Source organism: Tetrao urogallus, assembly GCF_951394365.1.
Source record: "Tetrao urogallus genome assembly, chromosome: 5".
In the NCBI taxonomy this organism is placed as follows: domain Eukaryota; kingdom Metazoa; phylum Chordata; class Aves; order Galliformes; family Phasianidae; genus Tetrao; species Tetrao urogallus.
In genome coordinates, this window is record NC_136818.1 from 26,611,460 (window position 1) to 26,627,226 (window position 15,767).

Below are 15,767 nucleotides of genomic sequence, written 5' to 3' on the forward strand. Positions count from 1 at the left end.
GAAGGAGAAGCCCATAGGGGCTTGCTGGTAAGGCCACACCAATATGACTGTGGTTTTCATGTGTCTAGAACCTGTGAGAATCAGCACGATTCAGAGCGTTTTGTGGATTCGACGTATCTTTGGAGTGCTTCATTTTGGTACGGTTCCCCGTAGCCGTAATGTTAGCTTCCTTAGCCCTGTTACAGGGAATGAGTGAAGGACAGCTTCAGAAGGACTCTTCTGTTGTTGAGAGGGAAAGGGAAGGGCAAGCCCAGCTTCTCCAATGAGGTAATGTTGCTCTGCTACAGCATCTGCTGATTATCACTCTTTTGTGCCTCCAAATGCCTACTGCTGCTTACCTTGCTTTTACTCTCAAAAGTGTTATTATTTCAGCCAACCATGTTTGCATGAGGCCTTTTCCAAACAGTGCTGCCATGGGTGATGAAGGGCAACATTTCTTCAGGAGAAGGTGGCAGGCATCAGTTTGCTCTGAGTCTGCTGTGCTTTAAAAAGCAAGGTCCTCAGAAATGCGCTTTGGATGGCACTGTGCACATATCGATGCTGTTTTCAGAGGTAGGATAATGGTGGAGGATGGCAAGGTGAACGTAACCAAAGCAAATATGCAGAAATGACTGGGGAGAGAGCTGTGTCAGTGCTTGTTTGTAGAGTGAAGTCAGAGGCGGGGTGATAACGGCGAGACAGGAGGAGTAATGTGGAGGAGATGGATAAGGGGAAATTGTGAGTCTTGGGGAAAGCTTCCTGCTGGTGAGAGAGGTTTTCTAAGGGAGAACTCGGCCAAGAATTTGGGTTTTGGAGGAGAACAGATTCAGTGCATTCCATTACAGGGATTAACAAACCCAAAAGGACTCTGCCAAATTGATGCCAACACTGTGTTTTTGTTTTGCTCCTCAAAAAACAATAGGAGAATCAGATAAGACAATCTCAATGCCAAAAGTCAACATGCCACCAGCATATTTGTGAAGCTGACTTCCTTGTTGTGACCCAGTATATGGGATTAGAAAGGAGCAGCCTGTTTGTAGAAAAGAGTTGAATCAGTCTGTGGAGGCAGGTACATTTGGCAAAGGAAGTCACAAAAATTTGGTGACTTCAGGCTGGTTGCACCCATGAGATCACTGCAGTGTGAGGAGGCACCTGGGGAAGCCCTGAGTCATTGCTGGCTATGTGAGCATGTGGATGGAGGCTGTGGGGCACTGTAGAAGAGAAAGGAAACGTAAGCATTATGAACCCCAGATCTGTTAGCTCTGGAATGAGAAGTGAATCAGCACTGTTTGGGCTGAGTTTCAGTCCTTACTGTGGAAAGGTAAATGGGGCGTTGGGCTGGGGGTGAGCTTGTTGGACTTCTTCATGTAATGGTGCTGGTGTCTGTGGACCATTGCAGTCAGACCAAGATGATAAGCAGGAGAGGTTCTCAGATGCAGCACATGTGCCATCATCCCATTTATCCTGATATTTGGCTGTGGGCAGGGCAGGAGGACCTGGGGGTTGGTTTCACACTGATGGCTAACTCAGCTCTACCACACTGCTCTCTCGTTGTCCTCCTCACAGGAACAGAGGGAGAAAATATGATAAAAAGGGGCTCAAGGGTTGAGATAAGAACAGGGATGTTGTTCTTACCAAACTGTTCCTGTGTGGGCTTCCCACGGGCCACAATGTGGGTCCCTACCAGGTCCTCCTGCCCTCTCTTCCTCCGCAAACAGGGTTGTGTCTTCCGAAGGTGCAGGAGAAGAGTGAGGTGGGACTGTCCTTCGTGTATCATGCAGCACAGTGGCTCTTCTTGAGACCAAAATGCTGTGGGGCTCTGGAGCATCCATTCCTCATCCTTTTCTAGCATAAACCCTACTGAAATGGGTCAGGCCAAGGGCCTATACAACCTCGTGTTCTATCTCAGGAGTAAAAGCAGATACATGTAGATAACAGATCTTGGTAATTCCCAGCCTCCATCCAGTCTCTAAAGCTGGGGATTTCCTGAACCTGGTGCTGGTAAATCCTGATAGATGTCTTCTCTTAGCACATATCTAAGTTGACCTCAGGGGCTTTTTGCACCCTCAGCACCCTCTGGCTACAGGTCCTGCTGGTGTCCACACTTACCTCCAGCCTCACTCCTGCAGGGCTGCTTGGACAACATGGAAGGCTGCACAGACAGTGCCTGTCCCCCCTCCCCAGGCTTCCCGTGATCTCATCCCATCCCGCTCTGCTCTGTGCATGCCCGGGCAGCCCCAGCCTTGTGTGCAGAGCTGCCTGGGGAAGAAGCAGCATGGCTGGGAAAGAGCTGGACGGATGGGATGGAGCTGGACAATGGGCAGCTGTAGGACCGCCTCATTGGGAATCATTTTGTTCCCCCAGGACGATGCCATCGGGATGCCCTCAGGGTGCTGCATCTCGAAGCCCAAAGGCAGCGGGCACGTGTGTGCCTGCCTGCTGCCCCAGGCTGGGCGCTCCTTGCTCACGGTGAGTCAGAGCCGGGCACACGCGCTCTTCCTGTTGGGAGTGACTCAGGTGGAGCAGCCGATAAAAAAGGAAAAGCAAAGCCTAAGAGCAGCAGCCTGGAGCTGGGGCTCCGCGTGCCCAGCGCCCACCCTGGGGCTGCAGCGATGGCCGTGTGCTGGCTCCTTGCCCTGGCTGCGTCCCTGCTGCCTGCAGCCCTGAGCACCAGCGGAGGAGAAGGTGAGGGCTGGGGAAGGCTGGGGGCTCAGCTTTAAGGCCCTGGTAATGGTGAGCCATTAGGGACCAGTGGTGCTCTTCTGCTGGTTCCCACTCCATCGCTGGGGATAAACCTGGACCTGTAGGTGCTTTTCTTGAGGTTTCCTCTGGAGTTAGATTCCCGGAATCACTCCGTTGTTGTTTTGTTTTGTTTTGTTTTGTTTTTTAACCTGCGTCTCCTTTAAATAACTTGTTAGGTGTAATTCCTTTATTGCTTTCTGGAGAAAGCCTGGCTGCCTGGGTGGGACGTGGGTGTGAGCAGGAGGACTGCCTGGGGAAGGGCTGCCTGTTTGTCTGCTGCCCGATAAGCGGTGTGTCCCTGTACCCAAGGAGGAGCAGGGGACATGCAGGACCTGACTGTGCAGAAGCACATGAAGGGCTTGTGTCTGTGTGAGCTGGCAGCTTGTGGGACGCATGGAGCCCAAAGATCCAAATCACGTGTATTTCATAAACGCTGAGCAACTTCAGGATTGTTTACTGTGTCTGTCATGCTGCTGCTGCTTGGAAATGTGGTTGCTGGGTTCGAAGCAGGTCCTTTGGTATCAGCTTTCATTTGAGTGCGGTGGAAGCTGATAAGGAAAAATAAGTGCTGAATGAGCGGGTTTTTAAAGGACAGATTGATTAGGTTTTCCTGCTAATTGAGTAATTACTACAGCAGCCATAATTGCATTTCAGAATCCTGGTACAGGTTTTTATTTCCCACCTCTGCTGGCTCTTTTGGCTGTGAGACATCTGAGCCATGCTGGGAAGGCCAGGGCTGCAAAGCACAGGGGTTGTGTTTCGTTGCTGCAATGGCTTTGCTATGTGGAAAGTCTGAAGGAAGAAGGGCTCCTGATGGATGGGCTCATAAGGGTTGGGCTAGTGGCTCCTTGGTGCCCTGCAGCCAACAGAGGTTTCTGTTCTTTCTCAAAGCCAATCCGATGTTGGAATTTGCACCAGCACGGCAACCAACTTTGATCATCGTGCTCAATGGGTGGAAGCTTTGGAAGTGACATCTTGTTGGGTGCGTGCCCCAGGCTTTCCACATCCCAGTGAGGCCCTTTGCCCTCCAGAGCAGCCCCTTCACCACAGCCATGAAAGTCACGGAATGATGGTGGGGCCTTGGGGCATCTGGCTGCCTGCTGGAGCCCATAGGCTTCCAGGAGATCAGCAACAGAACCAATGACATGGGGCAGCGGTGTCTCAAATGGCTTCGTGTTAGTGAACCTGGAATCCATGCCAAGCTGGGAGTTGGCCCCGAACATGCTCCAGCCTTGGAGCAAGGCCTGAAAACAGGCATTTGTTCCCTGTGGGAGCTGTGCTTGGCACCAGCCCTCGGATCACGTAGGGTGAGGTGTGGGTGGGGATCGGTGCCTCTGCATGGAGGGGTGGGGAGGGGACTGACTCCGAGCATGCAGGCAGGGAGTGGAAGCACTGAGTAAAAGCAACCTCATGTTGTTTTTGCATTCCTGTGCTGGATTGTTTCTGTGCTCTGTGTCCTTTGGTTGCTGGCTGTGTCCACGAAAGCTCTTCTCTTGGTCCCACTGAAGGGCTGAGCATGCCAGGGCTGGGAAACCTCCATCCCTGTTTGCTGGTGCATGAGGTCATCTTCCTTCTCGTCAGCAGCTGCTCACTGAGTGTGCCTGTCTGGTATGTGTGCACTAATGGGCGTGCGAGGCAGCTGGCAGCATTGCAGCTTGGAGCCAGGAGGCACTGCATGGCCCCAGGAACCCCAGAAGAGGAGAACAGGGCTGTAGGGCTGTTTGCCAGGGCTGAGCTGTGCCACAGGAGCCTGGGGAGAGAGGATGCTTGTTCTTGGGCCTCGTCCATGACTATTGGTCTGGGACTGCACCTGGGGTCCTGAGGAGGCCCCTGGGAAACAGAGCTCCTCCCTCCTGAGCTGTGATAATGGGGTGGAAGCAGGTTTGGGAGCAACACTTCCAGGCAGGGCTGGGCTGGCTGGGAGCAGTACAAGAAGAACTTAAAACTGAGTGTCCAAGGTGGGCTACAAAGATACCTTCAGGGTCTTCAGGGTCTAGAGTGGGAGATGCACGAGGAGTAGCTGAAGTCCCTTGGTTGTTCAGGCCACAGAGCAGGCTGAGGAGAGACCGCATGGCAAACTGAAGCTTCCTTGTGATGTGGGATGAAGAAGCAGACATTGATCTCCTCTCTCTGATGATAGTGATAGAACCTGAGGGAATGGCATGGAGCTGCAACTGGGGAGGATCAGGTTGGATATTAGGGAAAGGTTCTTCACCAAACGGTGGAGGACACTGGAACAGGTTTCCCAGGGCAGTGGTCATGGGTCAGCTTGTCAGAGTTAAAGAAATGTCTGGACAGTGCTCTCAGACATACTGTCTGAGTTTTGGGTGGTTCTGTGTGGAGCCAGGAGTTGGACTTGGTGATCCTTATGGGTCCCTTCCAACACAGGATAATCTATGATTCTGTAATCTGTTCTCCTTTGTGATTCTGAGGAGATGGAAAATTCATCTGAGATAAAGCTCACACTTAAATGCTGTAGTGCTGGTAACTGAGGTCTTGGCAAATAGGTGAGAGCTGGTTTCATGAGAAGACCTGGGCAAGGCCATGGAGATGAGTGTGCCCAGAGAAGGGCACTGAGCAGTGCAGGGTCTGGAGCACAGTGTGATGGAGAGTGGCTGAGGGAATGGGATGGGACAGTGTAGAGAAGAGGAGCTCAGGGGACACCTCATTTCTCTACAACTGCCTGAAAGGAGGCTGTAGTGAAGTGGAATTGGCCTCTGCTCTCAGGTAACAGCGATAGGATGAGAGGTGGTGGCCTCAAGTTGTGCCGGGGCAGGTTCAGGTTGGGTATGAGGAAAGACTTCTCAGAAGGAGTGGTGATGCACTGGCACAGGCTGCCCAGGGAGGTGGTGGGGTCACCGTCCCTGGAGGTGCTCAAGAAAAGGGTGGGTGACATGGTCTAGAGTGGTCACAGGCATGAGCTGACAGTTGGACTGGGATGATCTTACCAGTCTTTCCAGCCTGGACAATTCTATGTTCCTTGGGTTGTGGTTGAGCTTCATATTCAACACTCATCCCTCTAACCCTCTTCAGATGCTGCTCTTTTCTTTTCTCCAGCTTGTGACTGCAACGGGATGTCCAGGCAGTGTGTCTTCGACTGGCAGCTCCTGATGGAGACGGGCAATGGGTATCGCTGCCTCGGCTGCCTGGGCAACACGGCGGGTGCCCACTGTGAGCGCTGCAAGGAGGGATACTACCGCCAGCGGGATGGGGACTGCTGCCTGCCCTGCCACTGCCACCCCCAGGGTATGGGGCGCCCACAGGGACCAGTGTACTTACGGTTGGGTTTTGGCTTTGTTTTCCAACCAGGGATGAGGGGTGGTGTCCATCCACTGTCAGCAAATTGTGCTGCCTCTCTGGATCCAACCCCTTGCTCTTCTCAGCATGGTGTGACACCCACTGATGCTCAGGAGGTTCCTCTGGTGATGCCCGATGCCATTAGATGAGATCACGCTTGTGCAAAGCTGGGTTCTGCAGACCTTGTGGATGGTGGGAGAAGGAAAAGAGGAGAAACAACCCCAAAATTCCCCAAACAAGCAGTATTGTGGCAAGATCTCTGCACGCCCAGGAGGGAGCCTGCTCTTCTCTGTCCTGAATTTGGCAGGTGACCAGGACCAGAGGCCCCATGGCAAACTGCTCATGTCCTTCACAGAGGGTGCTGGCCAGGCCCAAGCACAGGGAGCTGAGTCTTTTCCTGGCCTCATGAGTCAGACCTAAGGATTCTGTGTGTTGCCATGTTTGGCAGGATTTGTGAGGTCCCTTAATTGCACTGTAAAAATGAAAGAATAATTTCGGTGCCCACATGGGGACAGGAGGTGCTGCAAAATGCCCTCACTCTGGGGATAGGCAGGAAGCATCCAGGCAGATGGTGGCACCTCCCTAACCTCCCTGTCCCACCACCCACAGGCTCCCTCAGCACGCAGTGTGACAACAACGGCCGCTGCAGCTGCAGGCCTGGTGTGATGGGTGAGAAGTGCGACCGCTGCCAGCCGGGCTTCCATTCCCTCTCTGAGGTCGGGTGCCAGGGATATGGGCAGTAAGTACCGGGGCTGTCCTGCGCTGGGGCATCACTGCTGCGTCCTCTTCATGCTCACTTTGTCCCACTGTTATCCCTCTGGGAGATTCTCTGATGTCTCATATGACAATTGTGCTGGGGCGGTGAACCTTTGGCCGGGCTGGAGGTCCCTTTAGTGTCCCCACTGTCCCCATTGCAGGAGCCAGCTGTGTGCCTGTGACCCAGCTGGCACAGAGGACTGTGTTTCGGGCCGTTGTATCTGCAAGGTTGGTGTCACTGGCGAGCAGTGCGACAGGTGGGTGTCTGGAGGTTTGTGCCCTACAGCAGGCTGAGCATGAGAGGAGAAAATGCATACAAATGATGTCATCTTTCTTTTCCAGGTGCAAACAAAACTTCTATAACTTGGATGCCAGGAATCCGGCTGGGTGCTCTCCATGCTTCTGCTATGGACATTCGTCCTCATGTGTCAGTGCTGAGAATTACAGCGTCCACAAGATCATCTCCAACTTCCAGCAAGGTGAGGCTGAGCAGGATATCCCCACAGCCTTAGGGCTGGCATACCAGGAGGGGATTGACTGGGGGTGCCTTCTCCTTGTTTTCCCTCCAGGTCCTGAAGGATGGACGGCTGCCCGTGAAGACAGGTCCCCAGCCGAACTCCAATGGTCTCCACGCCACCAGGATGTGTTCATAGCAGCAAGGAGATGGGAAGCACTGTACTTTGTGGCACCCGGTAGGCATGGGGAGTATGGCACGGAGCTGAGCCCAGGCCTGGGCTCATTTGGGGAGAATGGGGTGACTGAAGGGTCTGTGGAGCTGGGGAAGGTGTGAAATGGGCAGAATGAAGGGCCCGTGCTGGGGAAAGGAGGTGGTACCCCAGTGCTTCCACTGCCTGAGAGGTGGCAGTGATGGCAGTCAGCACAGTGATACTTGGTCTAACCTTGTGGAGCGTGACTTTAGGAGGAAAGGAAGACTTTAGGCCTTTAATTTCTTCCTTCTGCTCTTCTCCCCTGCTTCCCCATGCAGCCAAATTCCTTGGGAACCAACAGCTGAGCTATGGCCAGACGCTCTCCTTCGATTACCGCCTGGACCGAGGGGGACGGCTGCCTTCTCCGCATGACGTGATCCTTGAAGGAGGTGGCCTCCGAGTCACTGCCCCCTTCTTGCCCTCCGGGAAGGTTTTGCCCTGTGGTGTCAGCCAGACCTACACCTTCAGGTGACAGGGTGCTTGGGATTGTGGAAGAAAGGCTTTGGAAGCTTGTGGATTCAATGATGGTCCCTCAGAGGTGGTCAGGCTCAAATAGTCACCCTGTTTGGACCTGGTTCAGCTTGTGTGATTCTCTCCATATAGACAAAGAGAGGGCAAGAGGGGTTGTAGAAGATCTGCTCTGGGGCTGGGAGGGGTGCTGTGCTTGGTACAAGTTGTGTGGGAGGAGGGTGCTAGTGCTTTGGACTCAGGAGGGAGATGGGAGAGAGCAGCTGGGACATCCCATGTTCCTGAACACTGCTTCCACCTGGCCCCATGTGCAGGTTGGACGAGCACCCAGGCAGCAAGTGGAGCCCCAGGCTGAACCACTTTGAATACCGCAGGCTGCTGGGAAACCTGACGGCCCTCTGGATCCGAGCCACCTTCGGGGAGTACAGTAAGTGAGGGGGATAGCAAGGGGGCAGCACAGCTCTCCTTGCTGGAGACACCTGGCTGGACACAGCTGTGCTAAAAGGTATTTTAAAAAGCGATGTATCGTGGGCATAGCTATATCACGAATTGTTTAAGCTAGATGCCAACAGCGATGGGTGGAGGGAAGCAAAACCTTGGCCAAGGTCCATCTGCCCACGTATGTAGTAGTTGACCTTGCAGAGATCAGCACGTAGGGGCTGATATGGGGCTCGCAGACCCAGCTGGGCTCTTGGTGGTGATGTGCCACATCTCCCACCAGGCACTGGCTACATTGACAACATCACCCTGGTATCAGCACAGCCTGCTGCAGGCATCCTCGCGCCTTGGGTGGAGCGTTGCCAGTGCCCCGATGGCTACCAAGGGCAGTTCTGTGAGCAGTGTGCTGCTGGCTACAGGAGAGATGCACCCCACATGGGGCCGTTCAGCATCTGCGTGCCCTGCAACTGCCACGGTGATGGCATTTGTGATCCGGATACTGGTAAGAAAAATCGTGACCTCTCTGAACTTGTTGGGTATGTGAGGCTGGAACAGACATCAGTGAGTGTTGTGGAAATGTTTTGCTGCCTGTGTTGTCAGAATAGCCTGCAGTGTCGCAGTGTGAGCTCAAAGCAGTGCACTTTTCACTTTCAACAGTGATGTGGTTTGGTGGAGCCTCAATGGAGTCTCCTCAGCCCCTTCGCCTCACGTGCTGTATGTCTCCTCCCGTGTTTCAATTCAAAGGGAACAGCTGAGGCTGAGTTGCTCATCTTCAGAGCCATGCAGGGTGTCCCACAGAGGGGACAGCTGGGCTGATGGCCAACTGGTTGTCCCATGCCCTGTCCCTCCTTCCTTAGGTGAATGCTACTCGGGAGATGAAAATGTGGGGAACAGCATCAGCTGTCCATTTGGTTCCTACCGAGACCCCCGACCCCCACACAGCTGCAGGGCATGTCCCTGTGGCCATGGCCAGAGCTGCTCAGTGCTGCCAGGCCAGGAAGTTGTCTGTGACCATTGCCCTCCTGGAGCTGCAGGTAAGGCTCAGATCATTTCTGCCATTAGCCCATCCCCTGGAGTCTTAATGTGCATTATGTGGGTGCTTGCTGCCTGGGGTGCTTGGAGCTGGGGGACAACGCCTTCTCCCCACGTCTTCCTCACCTGCGTACTCTTGCTAGTAATCAGGTGTTTCAGCAAAGCACTGGGACACATCATGCTGTGCAAATGTGCATGCCCTGCCCTGGTAATGCATGCATACATCTGCTCATACAATCTTTTGGAAAGGCTGTTGTGCAAACAGATTAAGTTGATGGAGAAAGGGCTGATGGGGAGGGAGGAGAACAGAACTTAGAGGCCCCAGCATATCTTAATTTGCCTAGGGAAAGCCATTGTGCCCATTTTGTTGTCAGCTTTATGTGCAAGGTGTGGAAGCCTACAGGCATCCTGTGAGAGGTGTGATGCTCACGTGTGGGCCTTGGTGTCAGCCGTGTCCCCATCCCTGCGGTCAGGTGGCTGCCAGCGTTGGTCCAAGATCCTCTCCCTTCCACAGGGCCCAGCTGTGAGTTCTGTGCTGACGGCTATTTTGGAGATCCTGCAGCCTCCCAGCCATGCCAGCCGTGCCAGTGCAATGGCAACGTGGAGCCCAACGCCGTGGGGAACTGCGACCGCCGGACAGGAGAGTGCCTCAAGTGCATCCACAACACGGCCGGCTTCCACTGCGAGCGCTGCAAGGATGGCTTCTTTGGGAACCCCCTGGCCCCCAACCCTGCTGACAAGTGCCGGGGTACGAGGGTGGGGATGGGTGTGTGGGGCTGCACTGTGGTGGCCGCAGGGTGCAGGAGGTTTCAGCAGACACAGAGCAGCTCCCTGGGGCCAAGCAGGAGCATCTTGGTGGGCACGGTTTGAGTAACAGCACTGGGGATGAGTAAGGAAATCCATGCTAGAGTGCAAGAGAGCTTATAGGGGAGGATGTGGTGTATTTGCACTTGGCCTTGTGGCTTTCAGTGTTTGCTCCAGAACCCCGGTGGAGGCGCTGAGTGGTGTTTGCTCAGTGCACTCTCCCAGGACCAGTGGTTTTTCTCAGCCAGGTCTCTCTCTCCAGCATGGGAGGAGACACACCTGCAGATGAGATACAGGAAAGTTAGGGAGAATCAGGAAGGATAGCGGGTGGAAAGATGTGCACAGACCAAATGGAAGAGGGTCCTTGGCCACTGATCTCTCACTGTGCAGCTTGCAGCTGCAACTCAGTGGGGGTTGAGCCCCTGACGTGCCGGAATGATGGGAGCTGCATCTGCAAACCTGGCTTTGGGGGCCCCAACTGTGAGCAGAGCGAGTGCCCAGCCTGCTACAGCCAAGCGAAAGCCCAGGTGAGTGCCCACCTATCCATCTGCCTGTCCTTCTCAGGGGTTGGGCTGTGGGTTCCTGCTCTTCAGGAAGAGTTGTGCTGATGCTCCAGCTGTTGAGAATCTTTGAGGCAGTCACCCAGCATCCGATGATCTGATCCTCTGTGGTTGCAGGTGGACCTGTACCTGCAGCAGCTGCGGGAGCTGGAACTGCTTTCCTCAGAGGTGCAAGCTGGAGGTGGAGCTGTGGGCCAGGAGCTGGAGGGGAAGATGCAGCTGGCTGAGGAGACGTTGCAGGCCATCCTCAGAGAAGCCCTCAGCCTGCAAGGTACCACGTAATGGCTGCCATCAGGCAGGGCTGGGGAAGCAGCTGATGGGGATCTGCTTCTGGGTGGAGAGGACATTAGTCCTTTGTGCAGAGGCATCATGCAGAAGATGACAGTCTGGAGTAGTTTTCTGTATTTCTCCAAGCATGCCCAAGGCATGGGGCCACCAAAAGTCCGAGGGAAAGAGCAATCTGTGTCACTGCACAGTTTTGCTGTCTCTGCCTTTGAGTTTCTTTTCACTATTGCATGTCTCTTCTCGCCAGCTTCCGACAGATCCCTGGAAAGCCGTGTGACCAGGATGAAAGGACAAGGGTCTACCTGCCAGAGTGGCTTGGATGACGCCAAGGCAGCAGTGGAGAGGCTGATGTCTCTGGGCAGGCAGTATGAGAGGCAGGTACAGGACACCCGGCGGCTGCTGGAGACAGCCAGGCTGGACCTGAGCCGCAGTGGAGCCTCTCTGAGCCAAGCGGTAAGGGAATGTGTGCGTGTGTTTATGTGCGTGCCATGCTTCAAACCCTGAATATGGCAGGCTATTTCTATGGGAAGCCAGGAGCTGCTGATCAGGGTGGCTCTGGAGGCTTAGCATGCCACAGTTACTAATTTCCTTGCCAAATCGGAAGCAAGGACAGGGAAGAGCATTCACACCTCTCTCTCCCCCCAGGCTATCCCAGTTTCACACTTTCCTGGAGGCTCAAACAAGATCTTGCTTCTGGCCCAGGAGGCTCTGAGTCTAGCCAACAGGTGAGCCACTCCTTGAGTGAGGGCAGGGGGCCCAGGAGCTCCCTATTCAGCGGCCTTACACGATGCTGCAGCTCCACGAGCTCTGCACAAGTCCCAAAGAAGGGGAAGAAGTGTCTGCAGGGTTGCCTTTGCTATGCTCTGCTTGCTTTGGGAGTGGTGCTGGGTGGGGTGTTTTGGAAGCATTTTCCTGGCCAGAGTTTGGCCTGTGGGCATGCAGTTGGAGCAGGCAGCATCAGCCTCTTTCCCTGTGCTCCCCTACCCTGGGGAATGCAGGAGGAGCAAGAAAGGCAGACGACCCCATGGTTTGAGTACCCATTCTCACATGTATCACGTTGTCTGCAAGAACCTGATAAAACCACAAAGGAGGTTGAAGGAGGGAACTTGAGTGTGCAGCCCTTATGACAAGGACCCCCCTGTGCCTTTCAGCCACATGCAGGCAGCCAACATCATTGAGCAGGCGGCAAAGGGAGCACAGGACGACTCACAGCAGGCACTGGAGCTGCTGCAGGCAGCCGTGAGCGGGGAGGCAGAGGTGCCAGGCTCCCTGCAAGGGCTGCTTAGGAAGTAAGTGGAGGGAAAAGGGTGTGGGGTGGAGGCCTGTTTCCATGCCCCATTCCCTGCATCCCCGGCTACGTTTCAGAAACTTGGATGCAGGATGGTAGGACTTGGGATTTCTCTTGGGTTCACTCTTCTGTCTGCACAGGTATGAGGAGCTGAAGTCGCTGGCTGGAGGCCTGGAGGCTGATGCCAATAGGATAGCCACTGAGGCAGACAAGGCTTATCAGAGCAGCCTGATGCTCCTCAGCTCTCTGTCCCGCCTGACCAAGACCAGTTTTGGGTCCTTTGAGGTGAGTGCTTTGTCCCTGTGGGACCAGGACATCCCCTTTCATTCAGTGTGCCCTCCCTCCTGCCCTTTCCACAACTCAGCCCTCTCCATGGCCCCACTGCAGCTGGCCAGGCACTTGTCATCCCATTCCTCACTTGCCTGTGAGCAGTATGGTGACACTGCGCCTCCGAAGCAGTGACCCCCTCTTTGTGTTCCAGGGGGAGGCAGCCCAATTGAAGCAGGATGCAGCTGCTCTTCTGAGCAAGGTGGACACTTACATGGCACAGTACAGGCAGCTGCAGAGCCGCATGGGCCGCTGGGAGGAGGAAATCAAGAAGCTCTTGCAGAGAGGAGAAGGCGAGAGAGCGGTAAGACATGGGTTGATACCTCGTGTACATGGAACTGCAGGCTCCCACCAGCACACCTCCTACACGTGAGGCAGGTTAATGATGTGCCCCAGGACAGATATGAGCTAGGATGGCTCACAGCAGCTTGAGCCAATCGAGGAGCACTCATAGAAGCCTCTGCTGATGGATCAGACTGTGCTCACCTGGATTCAGGGGCAACAGCAGGCATGTGGGAACAGGCTTGTGGGTCTTCTCTCTCTGCACAGCTCCCTGCAGATGGCCGTTGTGGTTCTTGTGACTGTTCTGGGATGTTCCTCTGGCGTGTCCTTCACCTCACTGTGTCCTCTTGGTCTGTCACAGATGCTGACTCAGCTGCTGTCCCGTGCCAACCTTGCCAGGAGCACAGCCCTGCAGGCCGTGAGTGCTGGCAACGCCACCTTTTATGAAGTGGAACAGATCCTGAAGAGCCTGCGTGGTAATTTTTTTCCTTCTGACCCCTCCCTTGCACCCAAGTCTCATGTTGCAGGGAGCATGCTGGGCAGGATGCTGATGGTCTCTGCCAGAAGTGCACTCCAAAGCAAGGTGGGAGCATCACATGCTGCTTTGGGTTGGATCTACTGTGGGGAAATGTGTCCTCAGGGTCCAGTGGCTTTCTCAGTGCCCCAGCCAGTCCAACAGCTCCTGCGAGAAAGTGAAAACATCCATAGCAAGTTCTCTTTGGCAGCTGCTCACTTCCCTTCCTTTCTGTCCTATCCCCACTGTTGTCAGGCTTTCTGGAAGTTGTCTAAACCAAGCCAGGACTACAGGAGAGCTCTTCCTTCTCTGTGCCTTATGAGTTCTCACAATGTAATGCTCTGCTCCATTTTTTTATGTGTTTCCTTCAGGTTTTAACTTGCAGGCAGATGACAAGAGAAGGGAAGCTGAGGATGCAATGAGGAGGCTCCCAGTTATCAGCAGCATGGTGGCAAGTGCCAAGGAGAAGACTGACAGAGCTGAAGCCATCCTGGGCAATGCTGCTGCTGAATCCAAGGCAGCCAGCAGCACTGCAGGGGAAGCGAAAGAGATCACCTTTGGGATCCAGAAGGTGAGGACAGGCCCTGATGACGGTGCCACGGAGGAGCAGATGGCTGTGACTTCAACCATCTTTGCAGTGGACCTGATGCATTTACTTCTGTGTCGACTTGCCTGTAGAGGAGTGTGTAGAGATACTTGAGGTGATTCTAATTGAGTGAGTGCGTGGGGAGTTCTGCAGACAGGTTTATCCAATGGGGATCTCTGTGGCAAGTCGATTTAGCCACCTTGTGGTGGTCTCAGGTCTGTGGAAGGAGCCAGGTCCCAACAGCTCCACGTCCCAGTGCACCCAGGGTGACTGCTCTGTCCCTGAGCATCGTGCCTTTGCCTCCCCCAGGAGATCATGCGGCTGAGGCTGGAGGCCAACAAGACAGCCGACGGGGTCCTCGCGCTGGAGAAGGCAGTGGCAGCTCTGCAGCATGAGGCCAAAGAAGTGGATGGAGAATTCCAGAGCAAGGTTTCAGAAGCTGAGGCAGATGCTGCCATGATACAGGAGGTGGGTCCCTGGCTCCCACAGCGTGCACGCTTCTCTGTTGAATTTTGGGCAAAAGTTTGCCTTACAGCTTCTGTCTTTCTTTCCCCAGACTACCAAGGAAGCTCAAGATGTCCATACCAAGGCTGGCCAGGCTGGGGTGGTGGTGCAGGAGACATTGGGTGTCCTAGAGGAGCTGCTGCGTCTGATGAGTAGGTTTTATCATGTTGCTGTGGTGTGCAGCTGAAATCTGGGTACTGCTGGGCTCTGGGTGGGGGTACTCAGTATTTCTTGGGAAAACGACACCTGTGGATGGACCTGAAGTAGCTGGGAGGATTTAGTTTTCAGGCTCCACTCATGGTTCTCTCTTCCTTGTTTTCCTCCTGTGCTACAGACCAGCCTGGTACTGTGGATGAAGAGGGCCTGAAACAGCTCGAGCTGAATTTCAGCAAAGCCAAAACCAAAACCAACCAGCTGAAGGAACAGATGTCAGAACTTGAGCAGAGAGCCACTCTACAGAAGGTCCGGGTACAGAAACTGGACAGCAGCATCGATGAGATCCTGGCAGACATTAGGAACCTGGAGGATATCCAGAGGAGCCTTCCTCCTGGCTGCTACAACACAAAAGCCATCGAATTACCCTGAGGCAGCAATGGGAGGCTGCAGCCCATGTCAGTTCACAGCAGAAGAGCCAGGTCCCTCTGCTCCCACAAAACCTGGCAGGAGAAGCTGAGCTTGGTTCTGTTGGACTTATCTTTACTCCCAGGCTCAGGGTAGTGCCTGCAGTTCACGAGTGCTGCAGCTGAAGTTCACATCACACTGGACCTGGAGAGTCTCTGATTTTCAAAACGATCCGTCCCTCAATTTCAAGAGGAAGATGCCCACTTGTGGGCTGGGATTTGCTGGTGCCATTTTGGATGTGGTTTAGGGGTTCAGCAGCAGCAGGTGCCACTGATGACCCTTTTCATAAAGCTGCAGGTTTTCCACCAGGCTCCTCAGGCAGGTGGTTTTTATTTTGCCCAGCCCTGAAGGGACGGTTTTCCCATCAAAGGTCTTTCTGGGCGAACACAGGTTTCCCTAGCATCCTCTCTCTCTCACAGACACACAGACACAACCTTTTCTTCCAAGACTGGTTGCTTTGGTTCCTGGCAGCTTCCTGGGCATCCCAGAGCTCAGGGAGAGCAAGGTCATGTTTGCTCTGTGCAAGCATTTGGGATGACTCTCATCCCAGGCACAGGAGCTTTCTGTGGGGGACTGC

General features: G+C 54.3%; 1 protein-coding gene across 1 annotated transcript; it reads left to right on the forward strand.

Annotated features, from left to right (window-relative positions):
* Positions 1–2,591: 2,591 nt before the first annotated feature.
* On the forward strand, positions 2,592–15,154 carry LAMC2 (laminin subunit gamma 2; the record flags this gene model as incomplete). The annotated part of the gene is made up of 23 exons (XM_079535353.1): positions 2,592–2,664; positions 5,779–5,967; positions 6,628–6,757; positions 6,936–7,031; positions 7,117–7,253; positions 7,344–7,466; positions 7,760–7,949; positions 8,264–8,376; positions 8,671–8,889; positions 9,245–9,421; positions 9,934–10,167; positions 10,614–10,750; positions 10,901–11,054; positions 11,316–11,521; positions 11,714–11,793; positions 12,220–12,357; positions 12,497–12,641; positions 12,838–12,987; positions 13,327–13,441; positions 13,851–14,050; positions 14,375–14,533; positions 14,622–14,721; positions 14,904–15,154. 23 exons carry the CDS (start codon positions 2,592–2,594, stop codon positions 15,152–15,154), a joined length of 3,516 nt encoding a protein of 1,171 aa, XP_079391479.1.
* Between the last annotated feature and the right edge of the window lie 613 nt (positions 15,155–15,767).